This window comes from Azolla caroliniana, unplaced genomic scaffold (assembly GCF_043228905.1).
Source record: "Azolla caroliniana isolate FFs.n. ecotype wild unplaced genomic scaffold, voAzoCaro1.0.p SCAF_511, whole genome shotgun sequence".
Classification (NCBI taxonomy): domain Eukaryota; kingdom Viridiplantae; phylum Streptophyta; class Polypodiopsida; order Salviniales; family Salviniaceae; genus Azolla; species Azolla caroliniana.
This window is the reverse complement of record NW_028230946.1, coordinates 1-22,106: the sequence shown is the minus strand read 5'-3', so window position 1 is coordinate 22,106 and position 22,106 is coordinate 1. Positions and strand designations below refer to the sequence as shown.

Below are 22,106 nucleotides of genomic sequence, written 5' to 3'. Positions count from 1 at the left end.
TAATTTTTTCCTTTACGTAACTGGAAACTTGATAATAAGCGATATTAATAATGTAAAAAAGGTGGATGATTGTGGAGGTGCTCTTGAGGAGATGAGAAAGGGAATGGATGCAGCTCAAGAGGTAGCTATTATTGAAATATTTATATATATTTTTTCTTGTGATGGCTGACGTAAGTTGTAAGTGTAAATTGCTACATGGAGGTTTGGGAGCTTGGGCTTGATACAACACGCAATCGGATCATAACAATGAACCTTTATATGTCTATTGCAACTGTGACCTTCAGTCTGTGAGTAGCGATTCATACCATAGATTTTAAACATAGTCGTATTACCTTTCCTTAATGAGGTACAATCACTTTGCAGAGCTACTGTACCTGCTAGTTTCTTTGGCATGAACCTTACAAGGTATATGTCATCAATGCAATTTTTTGAACCATTTAAAACAAGGCTCTAATAACTTACATGTAATTTAACATAGTGGAGTAGAAGTTCATCCTCATATGTTCTACTGGGTGATTGGGACAACATCAACACTAGCCCTATCATGCTTTCTTGGTTTGATTATTGCATTGCGTATTGTTCCCAATTTTAAAGATAAGCAACGTGCTCAGGTAATGGCAGGCAACCCTAATGCTGAATATTAGTCAGAAGGGATGCCATGAATGCAGTTTGAAGTTTCACTTATATATTTTAGGATCTTGCCGCTTTAAGAGACCTACTGCAGCACATGAATGCTATAGATGATATCTTCCAATCTGTTGCCAGCCAAGGTTTGTAATGTATCAATTGACGCTTGAGTGATTTCCCGTTCATGCTTTATAATATCTTGCTCTTTAAAAGTGGAGATACCCTGAGTCATAGTATCATGATTGACTAATACTTGGCCAAACTATATGAACTGATTTTGGAGTTTGAGTGGAACTGTTTATGACAGAATAGGAAAAGCAAGGCTCAGGATACATTCGCAATGTTGGATCACATGTTGACTGTTAGAGCTGTAATTCGAGAGGATAGAGCACACACAATTTTGCTTTGTGAATTTCCACAATGCATTTGAGACAATATCATGTACAAAGCTCATGTTGAGACTGTGACCTATTGGTTTTCTGCGATATATGAATTGAGGGTCTGCGATATATTGTGCTCATCTCAGGCTCTTTTAAGTCAGAAGTGGCATTTATTTGAACAGGTGGCACAAAATTTAGCCACCTAGGCTAATGTCATTGCTGATGGTCTTTGGGAGATGTTGTAAGACAATCTGCTGGATATTGACTGGTATCAAACTTAACTAGACAGATGGAACCATCCTCAATCATCTCACAAATACATCAATGTTCTTTATCCTTGCATGAAACTTACACTTTGGCTGTAATGATGTAAGATTGGACCTAGCTATGGAAGTCCATTGTATGCACGTAATCAAGCTAACCAAATGGCTTCCTTCGAAGCCTCTATAGCTGAGATGTACGCTTCTGTGCTAGCAGAATGATTATCCATTGAAGCTGGAAAGCTCCATGAAATAGCTAGGTCTTCCTGCAAGAGTGAACATGTTAGAATCCACATTGCTTGCCATGTTAGAATCACAGTAACCATTAAGATTGGACCTAGCTATGGAAGTCCATTGTATGCACGTAATCAAGCTAACCAAATGGCTTCCTTCGAAGCCTCTATAGCTGAGATGTACGCTTCTGTGCTAGCAGAATGATTATCCATTGAAGCTGGAAAGCTCCATGAAATAGCTAGGTCTTCCTGCAAGAGTGAACATGTTAGAATCCACATTGCTTGCCATGTTAGAATCACAGTAACCATTAAGATTCTGATCCTTTTACCATGTCATAGACACATTGCCTTAGTGCCATGAAGATACCTGAGTATTTACTTGATTGCAACCCAATGGCTTGGTCGGGGTCGAAACATGAATCTGTTGACTAGTTCTGCATATGTGGTGTTTGGACATGACGATGCCATAGTGTGCATCAATTATCTGCAAAATGAAGCATGCCACATCTGCGGCTGCTGCATCAGTAGTGGGACAATTTGCCTTTGAAAGCTTCTCTTGAGGCTGAAGAAGTGCTAAAAGTCGCTTAGCATCAGCCATGTGAAATCTGTCCAATAGCTTCTCACTATACTTTTCTTAAAATAAACACCTTTTTGTCTGTCCTGCATGATCCTCATTCTAAGAATATGGTCAGTGTGTCCTAGATCTTTACTAAGCAATGCAAATTTGAATTTGTTTTTTGTTTCCTGCAGAATCTTATCATGTTTTCCTGCAATTAGTGTGTCAGTGGTTTATGTAGAGAGGAAACTAGTATGATAAGGCTGCCATCTTTGTGCTTTATGTAGAGATGAAACTCTGCGAGAGCAATTAAATTTCTTCTATGATTGGCATGGGGCCTATTTCTGCACAGCAATTGCTTCTTCCTTAAGACTACAAATCCTTCTAGTCACTTCATATATAGCTCCTCGTCTAGATTTCCATGTAGGAAGGCTATTTGACCTCCTGTTGCATAGCACACTCACACTTATTTGGAGATTGACATGTCCTAGCCTTTTTGAGGGTAAGAGGCTCTGCATTGACAGTAAGAAGAACTTGATGGAAGGGATGTAGTGTATCACTGCATCAGACACCTGGATCATATAGAACTTCGAAATCCCTGGCCTTACAAACCATGATCTTCCCACCCTTTGTCATTGGCAGATAAATGCCATTATCTCCCTGCCGCTATAGGTGCTCCCTTTGCTTTAGTGGTCTATCCATTCTGCGTTGACCTATGCCAGAGGTCTTCTGGAGACAGCAATTAGAACCTATCTGACAAATGTATGGCATCCGTTATGAAGCTTTCCTCTCTGTTATCTTGCCTTTTCCCCAATTTTCGCTGAAAATCTGGATTTTTTAATAATTAAATTCTCCTCTATTCTCCAAATAGAGAGTTCTCAGCTTCCAGCATTTTTCCAACTCTACTACAGCCATTCATAACTTGACCATACTTAAGGGCGCTTCCTTATTCTTCGACAGGTAGACCCATACCTTGTAGCAACATCAATGAATGTGATAAAGAACCAAATTCCTAATGAATGAACAGGAAGTGGCGTTGAATACATTGGAACACACTAATTCCAACAGTTTCATGGGGGATCCCACATGCATATTATCTACATGCTTTGTATGCATTAAAATTATGCTGTTTCCCACAAGATGGTGGTCAAGGGCACCAAGCTTGACTTTGTGTAACGATTGCATTTCTGTCAAGAAAGTTAAATCTTCTTACAATTCTGGCTACAAGTTAAAATGTCAGAAGCAGGCTTCCCTCTTTATCACCTATGGATTTTACCTAACTTATTGTGGAAACTGGAATCTATTGGTTTGTGGGGCTATATGGGATGTTGATCAGGAAATCATATCATGCTCCTCTTTTGAGGAGTCAGCTGTGACATCTATACGCATTGTACATTTTTGTATAAATATATTTTATGTGGAGGCGGAACCTATTGATTGGTTTATGGTCATATTCGAGTTAAGGGTTTGTGACGTTGTTGTTGAGATGATATTATGCTCATCTCAGACTATTTTGAGCAGCAGTGACATTTATATGAAGTATACATATTTGTAAGGCCATATTGGTTCAACCTATTAAGATCATGATACTGGCTGTGTGACACGTACAAACAGTCAGTTCTTTTAGTAGCAGAATGTAAACGTGTGTGTGTGTGTGTGTGTGTATGTATTCACATAATGAGGGAGCTAGAAAAGTGGCATAAAACAGCTGAATGATGGGTCAAAAAATAGCTTATGGAATTGTGATATAGATCTCATCTTCATCCCACATAGATACTTACCATATGTCAAGCTTATGGAGAGGAAAAAGTGATGATGTTGAGTCAATATTTTACAGGACCTTTCATCTGGATCTATCGACAATTATCTTCATCTTTTTGTTGATGAGAGTTTTATATCTTACAACCTTGTATTGAAGTTTAATCATAACTATTTTGGAGTAATTGAATTTTAATGTGTTTATATGTATGACGGATATGCGCTATACTGATCTCAAATTTGGTGTTGGGATAACATCGTTTTCCTGAACTTGTATCTGAGAAGTTTGCTAAGCTTTCTACACTTCTCACATGATTTGATTATTTTTTAAAGAGTTCAAGATTTCTAGAGTTTATGCGACGGTGTATTGCAGGTGAAGGGCATCGATTGAGTCGAGAAGAATTTGAGCAAATACTCAAAGGTCATTCTACAACATGCTTCATTCGAAAAGTGGGTGATGATAGATGTAACAATTTAATAGTTTGTAATTTAATGCTTAATTTTTCGTTAGATAAAATGGTTTTTATGGCAAGTTTTATCTCAAGGCTTAGTTTCATCTTACCAACTGCTTTATGCTAAAAGTGGTTGATTGTAACATATAATGCTTAGTTTTTCCTTATGTAAATCTAAGGAAACATTTGATATGGCAAGTTTTAACTTAAGGCTGTTATTCTATTAAGTGGATATATATCTCTTTAAAATATTAAACCCAAAACCCTAAAATATTTCTACTGCTACAAATAGTGACCCATAGATAAGGAGAAACTACTGGTTGTCTGTAGCTATTTATGATTAAAAAAATCTTGTTTATATAAATGCTAGCAATAATAAAAAACGCTTTAAGCTTTGTGAAATAATGTTATATGCCTATCTGAGTAATTCTGTCCAGTTTCATAGCCTTAACACATTAATTACTAAAATGAAATTTACATGATAAAGTTGTACCTGTATGTTTGCATGGGATCTGTATTTTACCAGAGGGAGTTGGACCTGATTTATCGAATGTTTGATGGGAATCGGAATGGGATGATTGAGGTTTGACCTCCTATTCTGGAAATCTGAACTTTCAGTATTACGAAATTTGCCGTTCTTTTACAATCTCAAATGCTCACTGCTATATAATTTACGAAATTCAAATAAACTCAATTGAATGTCCTGTTTAAATCTTATTCAGTCGAGCGAATGGAACATTTTATCTCAGAAGAATGGCAAGCCCAAAATTTAGCAACCTCAGGTCAAGAATCACCACAATCACATCATTCTTGTAAGTAGAAGATACTCTGTTACAATACTTATAATACTAAAAATCAAACATTAGTTGGATATGTACATAATTATTCCATTCATGTGCACTCCTAAGTAACACTCGAAATTCAATAAGGGTGCAAATTTTATTTAGACTGCACTCTGCTTGCTTTCAACAGAGTCAACTTTTTTGAAATAATGAGTTCAACATTTTTTCCTTAATATCTGTTTTTTTAAATTAGTTTTAGCTTTTCTAATTAGTGGCCCCTTTTTTCTTAGCTAATTGTAAGGAATGATGTGTTGGACATTTAATTAGGATGACAGGGATTAATAATTAAAAGTGATGAGTTGGATGTGTATTTGGAGTTGGATGTGGATTAATAATTAAATGATCAATTGGTGTAATCAGGGATTTAATTATTGTAATCATAAAGACTTACTTATTGGAGTAATGAAGGATTTAATTATAATTCTCATTTAAGTAATGAAGAGGTACTTAACTGTAAAACTACAAGTTGATGCGAATTAAAATCATTAAACAATCAATATGCATTTCATTAATGTGTAATTTAGAATAGTTAGGAAGGGTTAATCTAACCAAGATTTAATTAATTGCATTAATCAACATGGGATAATTGCAAGGAACATTTAATTCTGCCCTGCATGAGAGTAATTGAGAGATTCTTCGATTACTCTCCTAGGCATGAGACCAAGCCTTGAAAGGACATGTTTATATGATGTGTAACTACTGAATTTGTGTGCAGAATGTATGATGTGTATCCTATTTGAAATCATGAACGATGTAATTATATTTTTTGACATATATTTGTACTGATTTGCAAAGTAATATTTCTGAAGTATCATGAGTGAGAATGGGAGACCTAGTGCATAGTGAGGGTGGCATTGAAATCTGTTTGCAGAGTATGTTGCAATTAGTCTTCAACTGATCTCAGTGTTTACACATCAAAGGTTTGCATTCAAGTGTTTTTTGTCTTCCAAACAGAAGGAAAAGAATGATATACTAATGAATGCGAGATGCCCAAAGTTGGTTTGAGACAAACCTTGATCCCAAATATCGGTGATTTAATGCCCCATCTATACTGAAAAAAAATAAAAGCTGCAGGTTTTTATAACTGCTTGATCATTATCTTGATGCATTTCCATGCATGTAGTGCATTCGTAATATGTATGAGGGATTTGAACAAGTGCACTTGCGTGGAGAGAGGACACAGAGACAGACATTAATGTCTTGTAAGACTAAATTTGGTCCATGGGCACAATTGGTGACAATATTGGGATGTGTGCCCAATCATCGAAAATGAAAATAAAAATAAACATAGATAAAAGAGTTTGTGGTTTAAAAGATGTTACGGGTAGTAATATATTCTAAAATGGAAATGGTTATATGTGTAGTCTAGTTTCATTTGCATTCAGGTCTCTTTAAAAGGAGTGGGAGGTCAAAGGATTCTCGTATAAGGTTAGAATGTGAAGGGCTATAAAGGTGTGTAATGTGACAAGTTCATGTTGGGCAACAAGATGAAGAGAGGGTTATGTGGAATATGGGTGTAAAATGTTGTGTTTTACTAATAGTCTATCCATTTTTTGGATGTATGAGACTTGATGATCCAATGGCAAAGCAAGATGATTAAAATTTATGGAGAGCATGTTGGGAAGCATTAAAATTTAATAAAAATTTAAGTAGCAACAAGGGCGCACATCTTATAATAGGAATGTCATGTTGGAGAACTTTATTTTTACCTTGTGTTATTGTAGGCCATTGTTTTTTATCAATCATATTTGAGATGGTGGGTGCATAGATCAATACCATCACTTGACACCCATACTTACCAAGCTTGCTAGACATTCGCTTGAATTCTCCCAACATGGGCTTGAATTGTACGAAGGCAATGACACCTAGATTGTGCAACCATTGGAGCCATGATGACATGTGAGGAGGGCTGGTGTTGGATTCTTTTTTAAAACTATGAATCGAGGATCTCATAGATAAAGAAACCCTCGGAGAATAGATTAGAGAGGGTGCATTGATGTGTGAATGGAATCTATATATGTAGTTTTGCCTCCTTTGTTTAACTTAATGAATATAAAAGAGAGAGAGAGAGAGAGAGAGAGAGAGAGAGAGAGATGTTGAACAAAAGCCCATTGGTAAGGCTGCCCAATGGAGACCAGGAGGTCATGGGTTCAACCCCTACATTCCACAGTGGCATCTAGTGAATTAAAAGAGATGTCTAGACGAAGTATCTAATAGAGAGGTGAGAAAATTGGGTTTCAAACCCGAGCATGTCATGGGTTCAACCCCTACATTCACAGGCATTTAGTGAATTAAAGGAGATATGAAGTATCTAATAGAGAGGTGAGAAAATTGGGTTTCAAACCAAACCCGAGCATGTCATGGGTTCAACCCCTACATTCACAGGCATTTAGTGAATTAAAGGAGATATGTATGAGGTGAGAAAATTGGGTTTTGAACCCAAGACATACATAATGCTTGTGTGTAACAATTTACCAGTAAGGTAAGGTACTTAAAATAAAAGGGTTGGTTTTAGAAGAGGAGGAGAAGAAGAAGATGTAAGTGATTTTATTTGGGGGGAGTTGGTTTTGGAATTGAGAAGAGGGGGGTTCGCCTCCCTTCGCTGCTCCAATTCCTCCATATCCCCTGCTTCCCCCCCCTTCTACCTCTCTCTCTCTCTCTCTCTCTCTCTCTCTCTCTCTCAGAAACAGAGCCTATCCTTATATTTAGATGGACTCGTCACAGAGTGATGACATTAGTGATGATGGATTAAGTGCCATTAAAGAAGAAGAAGAAGAAGAAGAATGGGAAGGGGAAATGGAAGCAGAAGAATCAGGAGCATTAGATGAAGAACCGGACGAGTTAGAAGAAGAAACACAACATCGTTTCGAATCAGAACCGGACGAATTAATTGAAGGAGATGATGATGATGAAGAAGAAACAACTGTAGAAGGAGAAGAAGAAGGAGAAGAAGAGGTGAAGGAGGTTGAGAAAGAAGAAATAGATGATAAACAAGAAGAAGAAAACGAAGAAGAAATAGTTGGAAAACAACAACAAGAAGAAGACGAAGAAGAAATAGTTGAAAAAGAAGAAGAAGAAGAAGAAGAAATAGTTGAAAAACAAGAAGAAGAAGATGATGATGAAGAAATAGCTGTAGAAAGAGGAGTAGGAGGGGGAGAAGAAGCATTAGTCGTAGAAGAAGAAGAAGAAGAAGAAGACGAATATGATGATTATGATGAAGAAATAGCTCTAAACGAAGGTGGAGAACGATTTAATTATTCTCCACATTCGTCCATCAGCATATCTGACACAGAATTAATTGATCAAATTAAAGAAGAAATGATTGATAAATTTGAAGAAATCCGTGAAAATCAGCTGGAAATGTATACCAAAGCATCAGATCATTTCGGCCAAAATCCTGATAACAATCAGGAGATTACTGCTAGCCAACGAATGGATCAAAATGGGAAAGTTACTTGCCAAAACCTGGAAAATCAGCCAATCGATCAGGCATCACAGCTAACCCATTTGAAATTACAGGATTTCTTACCATTGTTCGAACCGTCCATGTCTTCTTCGAATGGTTCAGACAATAATTTATCTCTTCAATTAACAAACTCTGTTTTTCTCAGCCAATCACCCATTGCGGAGGTCGATTCGATAACAGAGGAACCAATTTATCCATTGATTGGGAAAGTAAAAACCAGCCCAATCCAATTAAATAGTGATAATCATGGCCCCCTTGGGTCAATAAATTATAATACACCCACTAGTTACGTAATCAATCCCATAATCAATTCACCCCCTTTGTCACCCATCATGGAAAGATCAATCAAGAACTCCATCAGACTGTCAAAGAAAGATCAGAATTCGGTGAAGAGATTAAGCATTAATGATGTCAGTGAAGTGATCAAAGAATCTAATCACGGCTCCATCTCGAAGAGTCAGACGACTGAGAGCACGATAAAGGCCAAAATCAGGCGAAATCCTGCACCACCGAAGAGGAGGATTAATGGGGATAACGTGAATAATTTTGTGAATCAAGGGGTTAATGATGAGAATCGTATGGTTAATTCTGATGGGCGGATCGGAGATGAAGTGGAGAATTGCAATAACTTGATGAATGGTGGGCGAATCAGCACAGAGAGCTACAGCCCCTGCCTGCGTAAGTCTTACTTTTGGATGTTTAAGGATGGAACAATTCTGGTTAGCGAATTCTAAGCGGTTCATTAATCCTACTTACTTCCTCCTAATCAGCTAGCTAATCCTGATTAGTTTATATATACATTCATACATCCATCCATTCACACAAATAATTTATAAACTGCCATAAGGTGCTCTCACTACTGTGGTAGGCTCACCATATATTGTTTGTCTATACAAACCCTTAAAAAGGTAAAAATACATTTGCCTTAAGATCCTCCTAACTTGTCTTTTAATGTTTGGTCTTTTCTTTTAAGTTTGATCTAATACCCGACATTCTACATTTTTAAGAAAGAAAGAACTTTAGTAATTGTGGAACAATTAAAATAGGGCAAAGAGGAAACATGAATTCTGAAGATCAAAGAAAACATTCATTGATCCACCTTACAAGCCGTTGTAGCGTTGGGAATGATGGGTCATCTGGCAAAGGTGGTAAAATTGATCGTGTTGCCAGGTAAATCTCTGATATCCTGCCATGTTCTCATTCCAGACACATCTAAGCATGATCCTCTCATTGAGTGGACATAATCGATCAAATGGTATCACTTTTCCTTAATGAACATGCTACAAGGTATATATAATTGAGACTACCAACCAAATTTGCAATCTATGGTGATGCATTATTCTCCTTAATTTCAAAGTTTCATAACCATCGTCGGTTACAATCTTGTTGTTGAAAGTGCACGTTTCATCGAATAGCTGAGATGGGCTTAATTTTACTTTGATCATAGATAAGGCAATGCACAGAATGCAATGTCAAGCGTACTACATGGTTTCCTTTCCATTTAAACATTATGTTTCTATGCCCTTCCACATGCAGGTTTGCGCAGTTACAAAAGATTTGGAAGAAAGACACATTTCTGAGAGGGATTAATGGAGATAGAAAAACACATTTCTGATAGGGATTAATGGAGTTAAGAGACCACAAGCACAACATTCTTTTGCACATCTTCGTTCATCAACCAATCCCACATGACCATCCAAAACAATAAAGAAATGAAGGAATCTAATGTCATTGTGCGTATCATCAATTAACTCTTCTTATATCGAGGTCTGCTCTATATGTGACACGAATTAAACTATATGCAAAAAGACTTTAATTGCTGGGTTGCAACCATTGCAGTAAAATCATCAAAAAACTTTGAGAAAGATAGAAAGGTAAACCACCTAAAGAACGGAAAAAAAATGATGTGGTTTCTCAATTGCTCTTGACTCGGACTTGCCTAGGATAACATTTCTTAGAATCATAGGCTCATTTCCTATTCGTTGTGTATGTTTATTTCAATTCCCTGGAGTTTCGGTTGAGTCTACAATGTTCTGAATGCAGAGATTTTACAAGTAGGATATAGACTTTGCGTTGAAATTACATGAACTCATTGTTTTGATTTTCACCTTTAAGGTTGCATATGCTTACAATAAATCAATCAAAATGGCAACTAGTCACAACAAACTGACCTACATAACTTCTTAAATGAAGGGTTAGTCAAAATAAATATTTGTCACCATTTCTGAAACATCTTTAAGAGTTGAGCATATATTCCATAAAGTTTGCATAAGCTAGTGGATATATTTTAATAATTAGACCATAATTAGCTAGCTAGAATGTTATATAACACTTAACAATGTCACTTTTTGTCTTGCTAATTGTTGGACTAGAGGTTGCATGGTTTACAACAATGCCACAGTCACCTGTTTTTAAATATTTATTTATGAAATGGTCTATGTTTCTTTCTTCATAGTAAAGGACTAGGTCGCCCATTGTTAATTCCTTAATTTCTTGCTAGTTTTAATTATCTAAGTCAGTATCTGTTTACTAGTATTGTCAAATGCAAACCATCAAAATGAAACAACGATCATAATTGGTGTATAGTATGAAAATCTGTGTGATAATCCAATGTCTATAGGCATTCATTAAAATCCCAACCCAAATCTCATTCACCATTACCAATACAACACTCTGGTTTGATTGTCACATTATGGTGTGAAGGATTCATGACAATTTAACAATGCTTCCCACCAATAATTCATAGACCGACCTAATACAACTTCTCCCAGCTGGACATGTCAAGCTGCAACTCTGAGGTACATAAGTGTTTTTCTCTAGTTATGCATAGGAGTGACCTTACAAAAAAATACATGAGAAGCCCATGAAAAGTAGTCATAAATTGGTTAACTTACGAGCGGGATTTTAGGAATTATTTTTAACCAGATTAAAATTTCAGTAAATTTGGTGACTGATACAGTCAAAGGAACTGTAGGGCCATCTTGATGCATTTTGGTCAAATTCCATGGGGATAAGCTTATGGGATAATTGAGCACAAATTTTGAGATGGAGAGAGGTGCAACACGAGCATGATTCAAATAAACTTTCTATACCGTTTACCATCAACTGCATCTTCATGCAACAATACCAAGGTGCAACTGGATGAGACTACATTGTTGCTTGTGTTCAGACTTCTGTAATCTTTCACATGGAGCAAGACCTTCAAATTCTTGAAATATGGCTAAATGGGACTCTTTCTACTTAAAAGCCCAAACCTTGACGATCCTTATCAAGAAAGATTTTCAGATCAGAACTTCTAAAACAGGAATGACGAAATTGGGGGAAACAACTCCAATATCTTCTAGTTTCTTCATGTGTTCCTAGGTAGCTTGGAAGAAATCTCCTCCAATGCTGCAGCATTTATCTCCATACCGGCATCATTATACATTGCTGACATGAGAGCATAAGCAATAGCATTTTCTGGCTCGATTTTCACGACTTGATCAAAACATACTCTTCCAAGCTCAATATTACCATTTCTTTTGCAGGCTGTCAGCAGAGATATCCAACTTATAGCATCATCACGTATGATTCGTTTCACATTCCCAGCCTCATCTAGCATTCCCACATGGCCAAGTAGATCGATCATGCAAGTGTAGTGTTTCATATCGGGCATAATCCCATGGTTATCTTTCATACAGTTTAGGGAGCTGAAAAATTCGGTGACCAAGCCCATGTGGCTACATGATGAAAGAATGCTAATAAATGTTACATCGTCGGGTTTGATGCCCTCTTTCTGCATGAATTCAAGACATTCCAACGCCATATCGAAATGGTCTGATTGTGCATATGCTGAAATCATTGTATTCCAAGAGATCACATCGCGATCGGGAAATTTATCTAAAACTTTTCGTGATTCCAACAATCTACAACATTTACCATACATATCAATAAGCACATTGGCCACTCCTAGGCTTAGTTGGCAATCGTGTCTAATAGCTTGGTCATGAATAAGCATTCCTTGATATAGCGCTCCTAGGTTACCACATACCTTTAGCATGCTCAAGAAAGTAACTCTATCCGGATCCAAACCACAATTTTGCATCTTTACATAACTATCTAATGCAAGTATGTCTTCACCATGTTGTGTATATCCTTCTATGATTGCACTCCAAGAGACCACATTTGGCGTGATACCTTCTCCTTGCATAAGCTCAAAGCATTCCAAAACTAGTTCAAAATCAGCGTGTTGTATACAACCCGAGAGCATACAATTCCATGAAACTATATCTCGACATGGCAAATCGCTGAACACTTTCTGAGCTTCAGCTAACATACCACATTTAGCGTACATGTCTATCATTGCATTACCTAAAGTTACATCACATTCAAGTCCACTTCTCAAAATATGATGATGGATCTGTCTTCCTTGACCAACACTATCGATGTTTCCACATGCTTTAAGTACAGCAAGAAACACATATTTATTGCCTTGCATACCAGAATCCAACATTTTGTCATACAATTCAAAGCCTATTTCAGCCTTACCAACATTTGTATAGGCTGAAATAATGGCACACCATGTATGAACACTTGGTTTTTGGACCTTTTGGAAGGATTCGTGTGCTTCTTCCAAGCATTGGAAGGATGACCAGAGTCTAATGATGTGGTCAGCTAAGACAGGGATAGTATCAAGTTTACTGTACCTCAGAAGGCAGAGAAGTCTTCTGGTATATGCCAAGTTCCGCTCTTTAGAGCATTGTTGAAGTAGAGTGTAAGCATGGCCCCTTAGCATAGGAACGCCCTCTTGCATCTTCAACTCTGCATATCTGAGTGCTTGGTTCAGACCCTGATGTCTCCTTAAGGAAGCCATGGCTATATAGATTGATTGTCATTTGGGCGAAGAGCAAAACTCTCTCAGCTCTTAGATGGACTTGAAGCAAGTCTGTTGAGAGTAGCAGTTACAAAAGGGGCTTGATTGCTTGGACTTGGGCTATGTTGATAAGTTTCATTTACTTGAGGAATAACTGAATGGAATGAGAACTTGGCATGCCCAAGCAAAGCTCCTCCTGAACCCATTTTCAGGCCACACCTGTGGCAAGTTTGCCCGGCAATCTTAGGCTATGTTGATAAGTTTTATTTACTTAAGGGATAACCGAATGGAATGAGAACTTGTTGGTTCCTCATAAGCCTGCCAAACTTGGCATGCCCGGGCAGAGTCCCTGAAACCTAACTTTCCGGCCACACCTACGCAAGTTTTGCGCGGCAATCTCTTGCAATGTGTCCACTTCATTCATATAGGGTTTCACCAAAGATATGATAAAAAAAACTACACGTTTGTCTCCAATACCCTCACTTCTTAATACCATTGTTTAATACTATACCTACATTGATGTGCATAACATTACAAACACTTGAATTCCATGTTTCGTTGAATACAAATAAATTGCACACCGCAATCACTTTGCAATGGAACCGTGACTGGACATTCGAACGAGGTATTTCAACGTTATCACATTCTCCAAATTTGCTCCAATTCAAGCCAAGATCATGCCATGACATGCTTTCTCGTTACCATCTACATCAATATGCAAAAATGTTGTCGCAAGAGAGAGAATCTTCATTGTAGTTTTCTAGATTTCAAAAATGTTTTCGATGCAATCCCATAAAAAGGACTCGATGGAGAAGATATGGCAAAACTTGGTTTTACCATGAATATCGAGTTGATATAGCGTAACTTACAAGCAAGTTTGATGTATACTAAAAACATAAGATCGATTTCCGATGGTTTTGGAAGCAATCTTGGGACAAATCAAGGGTGCCTCCTTCCACCCCTCTACTTGAGTGGTATGTGGCCCATTTGAAGATTTCATCTTACAAGTAACACAAATTTGAGTAACTTTGAGGGCCAACCTAAGGCAAACATTTAGCTACTAATTCACTATGGTGATGTCGTAGTGCTCTTAGGGAATGCCGACATCATTCTAACTTTCTAGCCATTGAGGATTTTTGTAACTTAAACGAAATTATCCATGAGCATAGGGAAAACCAAATCCATGATATTCAAAATTGAAGTAGCCAAATGTTTACCCGTGTTGGTGCTATCAAACCTATGCATCCTTTCAACAAAGTCCCAAACCTTGATTTGAAAATTCAAAATCAATCTCAATAACGGTCATAAATGAAGACAAAGAGCAACGTTTTGATGCATGAAAGGAGGAGGGAACTTGTGAGGAAGTTTCATGTATTGAAAATTCAAGTCTTGCTTGCTATTCACAAGATTAAGAATATATGTATGCTTGTAAAAAAACTGTGGTTATGAAGATTAATTTACCACAATTTGAAAATGAATTTGGGTAATTACAGGACTTAATTACTTGTTTCTCTTTGGAAAGAAAGTAAGGGTGTTCTAATGAGAAAAATAATGTTTAGTTTTCTAATTTTTCTTGTAATAACAAATATAATTTGTGACTACGGGGAAGAAAAGAACCCCCAACAATGCATTGGGATTCGGGATTCCCTCTCAAGTAGATTTCTCTCACCGTGCTCTTTGTACCTCAACTTTAGTTTGCGGATTTTTCTTATGTAAATATGAAGACACTTATTAGAAAGTTAAGCGATTTGCGATTATTGGGAAATTAATCAAGCATGTTATCCTTAATTGTAATTATTAGATTAATTCAATGTTTCTTGTTATTTTCTTTAACTATATGCTTAATCCCAAATCCTATATGATTAGGATCCTAAACTTTGACAAAACATGTAAGCAAGCTCACTTTTTTAAAATTGGATACATGCAAGCATATTTTAGCGATTTCTCAACTAAGTTATTAGTATTCATGATGTCACAAAGAAGAAGTGGTAGATGTTTTTTATACAAAATTATATGATGTAGATGTTGATATTAAGTCATTCATCAAGGAGAGATATTCATTTAGATTATCATAAATTCAATTCACATGTGTAAACCTTCAATCGCACCTTTAGTTGATGAAGTGCGAGTTTTCTCATTTGTGATCTTTGGGCATATGGTATATGCTCTATGAGAGTGGAGAATAGTAATAACCAAATTGCCCTCACAATGGAGATGTAGTTTTTTCACCAGGTAAAAGTGAATTTCTAAAATCTTGACATCCTCATGAAGCTAACATTTTTGTGTGCTAGTGGAAACCTATGACCATATCATCACACCACTAATTGGAAATTTTAACCAAATTCGAAGTTACCTATGGCACACCCATGGACCAACATTACAAACGACGACATATATGTGTGTATGTGTATAGAGGTGCATCTCAATGGACATTCAAAAGATATTGAGGAATTGATGGCATCATAGAGTACTTGCACCTTTGGTGCAAACATTGGTAGCATTCCAATCAACAATATTATGAAATATAGTTGAATATAAGAACAACACAATTCTACATAGAAAACCCATATCCGTGAGTGCATAAAGAAAACAAATGTCTACCGAGTTATGATGAGAAACACAACGATGTAAAAAGAGAGGGAACAATGAAATCATACCATAAAATAGAGGTATTAGGGAATTACAAACAATATTTAAAACAAGAGCAATAACAACAACAGTAGTAGTAGTAGATTAATACTAGGGATAGGGGTAGTACCTAGGAAGTAGTAGTAAGTATTGGCCATGTTAGGAGCTATATGACATGGGGGGGGGGGGTTGTGGATAATAGGCCAACACAAAAGCACAAAAGTGAAAGGGGTTAAAAAGGGTGACCACATTTAGGTAGTTTTAACATAAGAGAGATGGGCATGGTAGCGAGTGGTGATACGAGTAGTGTTATGAGGTGTACGAGAGGTGGCCACCAAGAAGCCAACATTATAGCCAAAAGCATGACGGAAATCACCCGTTCCGCCAACCACTGCCAATTCCCAAGGCGATCGTGTGAGCATGGCCTCCCCTTGTTGGGATATCGTGCTTCCGGCCCATTTTCCGGAGCTAAAATGAATCACATTGTTCATGAAGAAAAGTGTCCCAGCAGCTGAACTATTGACCACGACAGATGTTCCACGTATGAAACCAACAACAGGTGAGGCAGCACTTGAATTCTTGGTCATGGGGTATTCATACACAACTGAGACACCGACACCAGCCCCAGAGCCTACACCGAGATTCGCATTTTGACCGCTCGCATTGCCAGAGCCACGTTCTACTGCTGACACGGCCAATGCTGGAATCATTCCGATCTCACTCTCTTGTTGCACATAGTATTTGATTATTCGAGGTCTCGATGCCATTGCCCAATTGGACGTTGCCAAGGCCATGGTAGCTATTATTAGGAGGATAACCATTATGTTTGGGAGAGTGGAAGCCATCTATCAAAAGAGAAAGAGAAACAATGCTAGTAAGAGAGAAGTAGAACGTATGTGTGTATGTGTGAAGGTTTTATTTTTTTCCAACACAATCTTTTTGGGTCTTTTGTACTTTATTCTTACAAAGGTTATGTTTGAGCCCATGTTTTTATAAATACTAAACTCCACCCCTTCCCTTCCTTTTTTTACTCACCTTCCTCCCACCTTCTTCGTCCACCTCTTTCTTGTTGGGTTTTATGACCCCTCATATGTATCCCTCTATGCCTTTTGTCTCCCTCATGCTTCTGCACACACACACACACACATCAATAGGTATATTTATATACATTAGATAGATATATACATCTATGTTATGTGTACATAAATATGTGAATATATATTCCCAACATCAATCCAATCTTTCTCACTCCATCTCCAACTTCGAACACCATGCCCTTAACTTGTTCTAGTGCATGTTTGATCCTTGTTACCCTTCATGCTAAATGTGTTTGTTTGTTGTTTTGTAGATTTTTATGTCTTGATACACATGCTTGTGTTTATTATGCACTACATGTGTACTTTGTCTATTTTCTAGTTCTTAAGGGATCAACATTTTAGGTGTCTGTGTTAGATCATGTTTGTTATTTCGAGTTGTTGCCTAGTTCTTGAGAGAGAAATTACGTCTCCCTTAATAAACCATATGTAAGACCTCAGTTCTTGAGAGAGGGGTTTAGGATAGGCCTCAACTCAAGTTACTTCAATTTCCTTTATAGCATGTACATGGTTGTATCCAAACAATAATATTCATGCCCATACACAAACGTAGGGAAATGTTTATTGGCACATTGTGCTAGATCATGGGAGAACCAATTTCTTACATAAATGTTTTATTGCATATCATCTACAATCCAATGAAGAATTATATTAATGCACACATGCACGTGATGCATGTGAATGTAGACACTCAAAATAATTGCATTCAATAGCCCCAATCTTAGTGATTTTTTTTATCATCTCTATATTTCAAAGATGATAAGAGAAACTTGTCTAGCCAAATGTTTTATGTACTTTATCTCTACCACCCCTTTTTTTTTGTAAGGAAGAAGATAGCACATATGGAACGATCATGCACGTGAAAATGGCCTAAGATAGCTTCAAGCAATGTGGAGAACAATGTATGGTTCATGTGGCATATGTTAAGGGTGTCCCCATGCATCGTCCATTCCACATTTAGGCACATGCAGAGACGCATGTTATACATTGGATGGTGAGGATGTTAATATGTGTCATGCCGTTTTGTGAACATGTGTGCTAGTAAAGAAGATAGACATGGTTGTAGTGTGTTGATATGGCCAACATAATTTGTTACCATCTTTCTCTCTTCTTTAGGAATATTAAAGTCATGCCTTTTTTTCTTTTTTTTCCCAAAAATAAAATCATACCTTCATTTACAGAAACCATTATTTCTTACACAACCTCAATACTAATTTCTTACTCATATGGGAAAGTTACAAAATTAGGTTGACAAACATTTAACCTAATTTATGTCAATCCCACTACGCATCTAGGCATCCATGCACACAAATATAATAAATTATGTAACATTAGCACACTTTTCCATTAAGGTATGGGCAATACCTAAGTATATTATTTACACCAACTTCAGCTACATTAATCACAACCTTACCAAATTGCTATATTTGAAAGACAACTATGGTAGTCCTTTTTTATTATATTGAATATAGGTACCTCATACAATTATCGATTCCCCTTATTCATGCACAATACTAATAATATGGGCAATACCTTTTGTTCGAAGGAAGTGAGAAGAAGTAATAGATAAATGAAATTTATCATCCACCCAGCAAAAAATAAAAAAGGTTGGAAAATTGTGAATTCAACAACTTTTACTTTAATAGAGAAGGTCATATTTAACCTTGTTGAGGAGGATGGAAGTGGTGATAGTGAAATCCTATCTTGTGAACTAATGTTATTGGTACAAATGCTACACGAAATATGATTGATCATGTACTACATCCTTCGCTTCTATCTAAGAAATGCTGATTTTTTAATTGAGCCTTGTGAGGCCTAAGTAGCTATCCACATTAGAGGTTATGAATCACAACCCCCAAATATATGAGACAAATTCACATGCAAATTACAATGGTCTTTTTTCATCTTCTTTGGAAGTGTGGTGGGTTCCACCTTGGTTTGTGTTGCCTCATTGGCCCCCTTTGCTATCTCAATAACATAACATTCTCCCCCACTTGGTGTCCCTAACAAAATGTCTTGACTCCTCCCACCTACATTGTTGTGTTAAGCCGCTCGCACTCCTTGTAACGATCCAAAAATCAACAAAAAGACGTGCGCACATACACACACACGTCTTGTTTTAACAATGAATTGAATTAATGGTGGGAATCCTCAAAGTGGTGAAATACCATAATGAATATTTACATGTCACATTAGAGATATTAAATTTTAGGGCATAAAATTCCCATCAATGACATGAGAGAGATGAAAAATAGAAAAGGACGGACAACGAGAGAAAACTTAAATAACAAATTTTGATTGGAAGTTGATTGCCCAAAGTTTTGCTCGTTATGAATAGTTAGTGTCAATGAGGCCAAAAATTGAACCCTTCTAGAGGACCCCCAATAAATAGATGACACAATAAGAACTTTCAAGAAGACTTATTTGAGCCTTTAAGGTATATTGTGGTTCACCCTTAAGCAAGGTCTAAACATTCCCTATGAAGCCCTTCAGGAGTTAGTCTCTGAGCTAGTGGTTTTATTCATTCATTGTATAATAATTCGTTTATTGAATTCGTGCATACACAATTAGATGGCCTTCATACTTTTTGTTAAATAATCAACCTCCATGCAAAGATAGACTCAGTGACGATATCCACACTAAGGATAAGATCCTAAATCCATATAGAAAGTAATTTACATATATATTGTTTCATTCATGATGGGAAACTTGGGGTTTCCTTGTTTGGGAATTCATATTAGTAACCAACACTCTTGTCTCCAAGCTTGTGTGTACATTCATTAGTTTTTTATTGATTTGTTTATTGAAATTCATGCATGCACAACTACATAGACTTCATGCATTTCGTTAAGTAATCAACCTCCATGCAAAGATATATTGGGGAGGATATCCATGCTAATGATAAGATCCTGCATCCATATCGAAAGTAATTTACATATACTGTTTTGTTCATGATGGGAAACTTAGGTTTTCCTTGTTTGGGAATTTATATTAGTAACCAACACTCTCATTATTCTCATAGGTTTGAGACATGTATGTGATATTGAAGAAAGATTTGTCACTCTATTTTGGAAGGAAGGAAGTCATGCAATCGCAACCTAATATAAAAGGGCAATAAGATTTGCTAAGCCTTCAACTTTCTTTCATATCATAGAAGTTACAACTTTATAAAAACGTTTCCCATTCAAAGAGTTAAGTGAGTTTTGTGGACTAGTAGATCTCAAAGGATATATCAACAAATTCAATGGAATGTTGTGGATGTAGTCAAGGAGATCTGGCTGACCTTAGTGCATACACTAAAAGGAGAATATGATGCTACCAAGGGTGATTCAAATGTAGTCTTTGAAAGCAAGAGGTTTTCAAGAAGAGATGGGAAAGGATGAATATATTCTACATGGTTAATGGTTGTGTGTCCTCCACCAACATGAGGCATGTGGCCATGCATAACTGTTCTTGGCAATGCTTTGGGAGGTATGTTTGTCTATGATAGTGTAAGAGCAGTTGAAAAGGTAAAAATCTATGATGAAGTATCATGTAAATCGCCTAGATATAATATAAACCATTGCTGAGAGAAAAAAGAGAGAGTTAATTGTAGATTCTAATGGTTCTAAACACATTTGTACTATTTGTTTATCAATTTATCGATTACTATTAAATATATTAGCACTAAATCTTTATCAAAAGATCCATTGTTCTCAAATTTGTTCAATGTTTTCTAGAAAATACATTGAAAGAAACTAGAAAAACATCCCAATGGTGTTATAGATAACTTGAAAAAGAACACATTAACTTCCACCCTTAAAAACATTTGACTCATGCATGCTTCGTATTGTCTACCTTTTTCTTATAAATGTCACTAAGTTATGATAAATACAATTTTGCAAATATCTCACCATATTTGTGGAGCAATTAGATAGGTCACAATGAGATGCCTTCATAACCTCACTCTAACACTCAAAATTTAATAATGAAGAATATGTGCTGAGAATGAACTTACCAATGTATTCCTTAATCACTTAACTAAAATGAAGGGCTGCACAATAAATGAATAATGAGAACAATTCCTATTAATAAAATATGGAAACAAGCAACAATAGGGCACAAGTTGAGCTCAAACACTCAAGGTGGAAACTTACGATTTGAGTAAGGTTCACAATTATGTTAAAGGTTGAGAGAAAGAAAGAAAGAAAGAAAGAAAGAAATATTAACGTCTTCTAAGGCCAAAATTGGCCCATGAGACAAATGGTTTACAACAAAAAATGGGATATTTACCCATTCGTCGAAAGTAAAAAATAAAAATAAAAATAGAGTTTTAAGCTAAATAGTTCTATTAAAATAACCAACTTGTTCTATATAAAAAACATGTTCTACAATGAAAATGATGTTATACTAGGCCTAATTTCATTTCCATCCAAGTCTCTCGAAGAGAAGCGGGAGGTCTAAGGGTTTCAATGTGGATGTGGCCCGTGGTCCCAATGTAAAAGGTACTCCAACCATAGCTTCTAGTCGTCGTAGCTCACGTTCCCTTATCTTCTTTATCTTTTCTACTTCGTGTCGACTTGTTTTGAAGCCCAACATCCGAGGGCGTTTGGTTGTTCTTTGCATTTCGGCTTCCTCAAGAGAGAGGCCGAGTGGTGTAAGTGTATCCACATTCATCGTCTCCCCTTGTTCCTGAAAAATTACACTAGTTACAAGTTGATGAATAGTAAAAGGGTTATGGTTAACACTTTGTAATTTATTCTCCCTATGTTGTTTTAGCTCTAAGATATACCTACCTAGTCTCTTTACATCCGGGGTATCTAATAGTTTGGAGAGGGTGGGAGAGGGTCGTGATATGTCTTGGTATTCCACTCGTATCTCGGCATAAGTTGGGCACTTGCATGTGAAGTGATAATCATCCTCTATCTCTATGTGGCACAACCTACATAGCCTTTCCTCTCTAGGGACTCTATTAGCCT

General features: G+C 36.7%; 3 protein-coding genes across 4 annotated transcripts; 2 read left to right on the top strand and 1 right to left on the bottom strand.

Annotated features, from left to right (window-relative positions):
• Positions 1–57: 57 nt before the first annotated feature.
• Positions 58–5,281, top strand: LOC147848079 (uncharacterized). The gene is made up of 8 exons (XM_087338666.1): positions 58–121; positions 202–287; positions 364–405; positions 479–611; positions 695–770; positions 4,188–4,264; positions 4,793–4,849; positions 4,989–5,281. Exons 1-8 carry the CDS (start codon positions 92–94, stop codon positions 5,037–5,039), a joined length of 552 nt encoding a protein of 183 aa, XP_087194792.1. The 5' UTR covers positions 58–91; the 3' UTR covers positions 5,040–5,281.
• A 2,399-nt stretch (positions 5,282–7,680) lies between these two features.
• On the top strand, positions 7,681–10,500 carry LOC147848078 (uncharacterized). 2 transcript variants are annotated; one of them, XM_087338664.1, is made up of 3 exons: positions 7,698–9,252; positions 9,621–9,744; positions 10,111–10,500. In XM_087338664.1, exons 1-3 carry the CDS (start codon positions 7,818–7,820, stop codon positions 10,187–10,189), a joined length of 1,638 nt encoding a protein of 545 aa, XP_087194790.1. In that variant the 5' UTR covers positions 7,698–7,817; the 3' UTR covers positions 10,190–10,500. The 2 variants fall into 2 exon arrangements, with proteins under 2 accessions (XP_087194791.1, XP_087194790.1); XM_087338665.1 differs by lacking the exon at positions 9,621–9,744 and having other exon boundaries at positions 7,681–9,252.
• Positions 10,501–11,923: 1,423 nt separating this feature from the next.
• Positions 11,924–13,426, bottom strand: LOC147848077 (pentatricopeptide repeat-containing protein At2g13600-like). The gene has a single exon (XM_087338667.1). The coding sequence runs from the start codon at positions 13,424–13,426 to the stop codon at positions 11,924–11,926; it is 1,503 nt and encodes a 500-aa protein (XP_087194793.1).
• Positions 13,427–22,106: the final 8,680 nt, after the last annotated feature.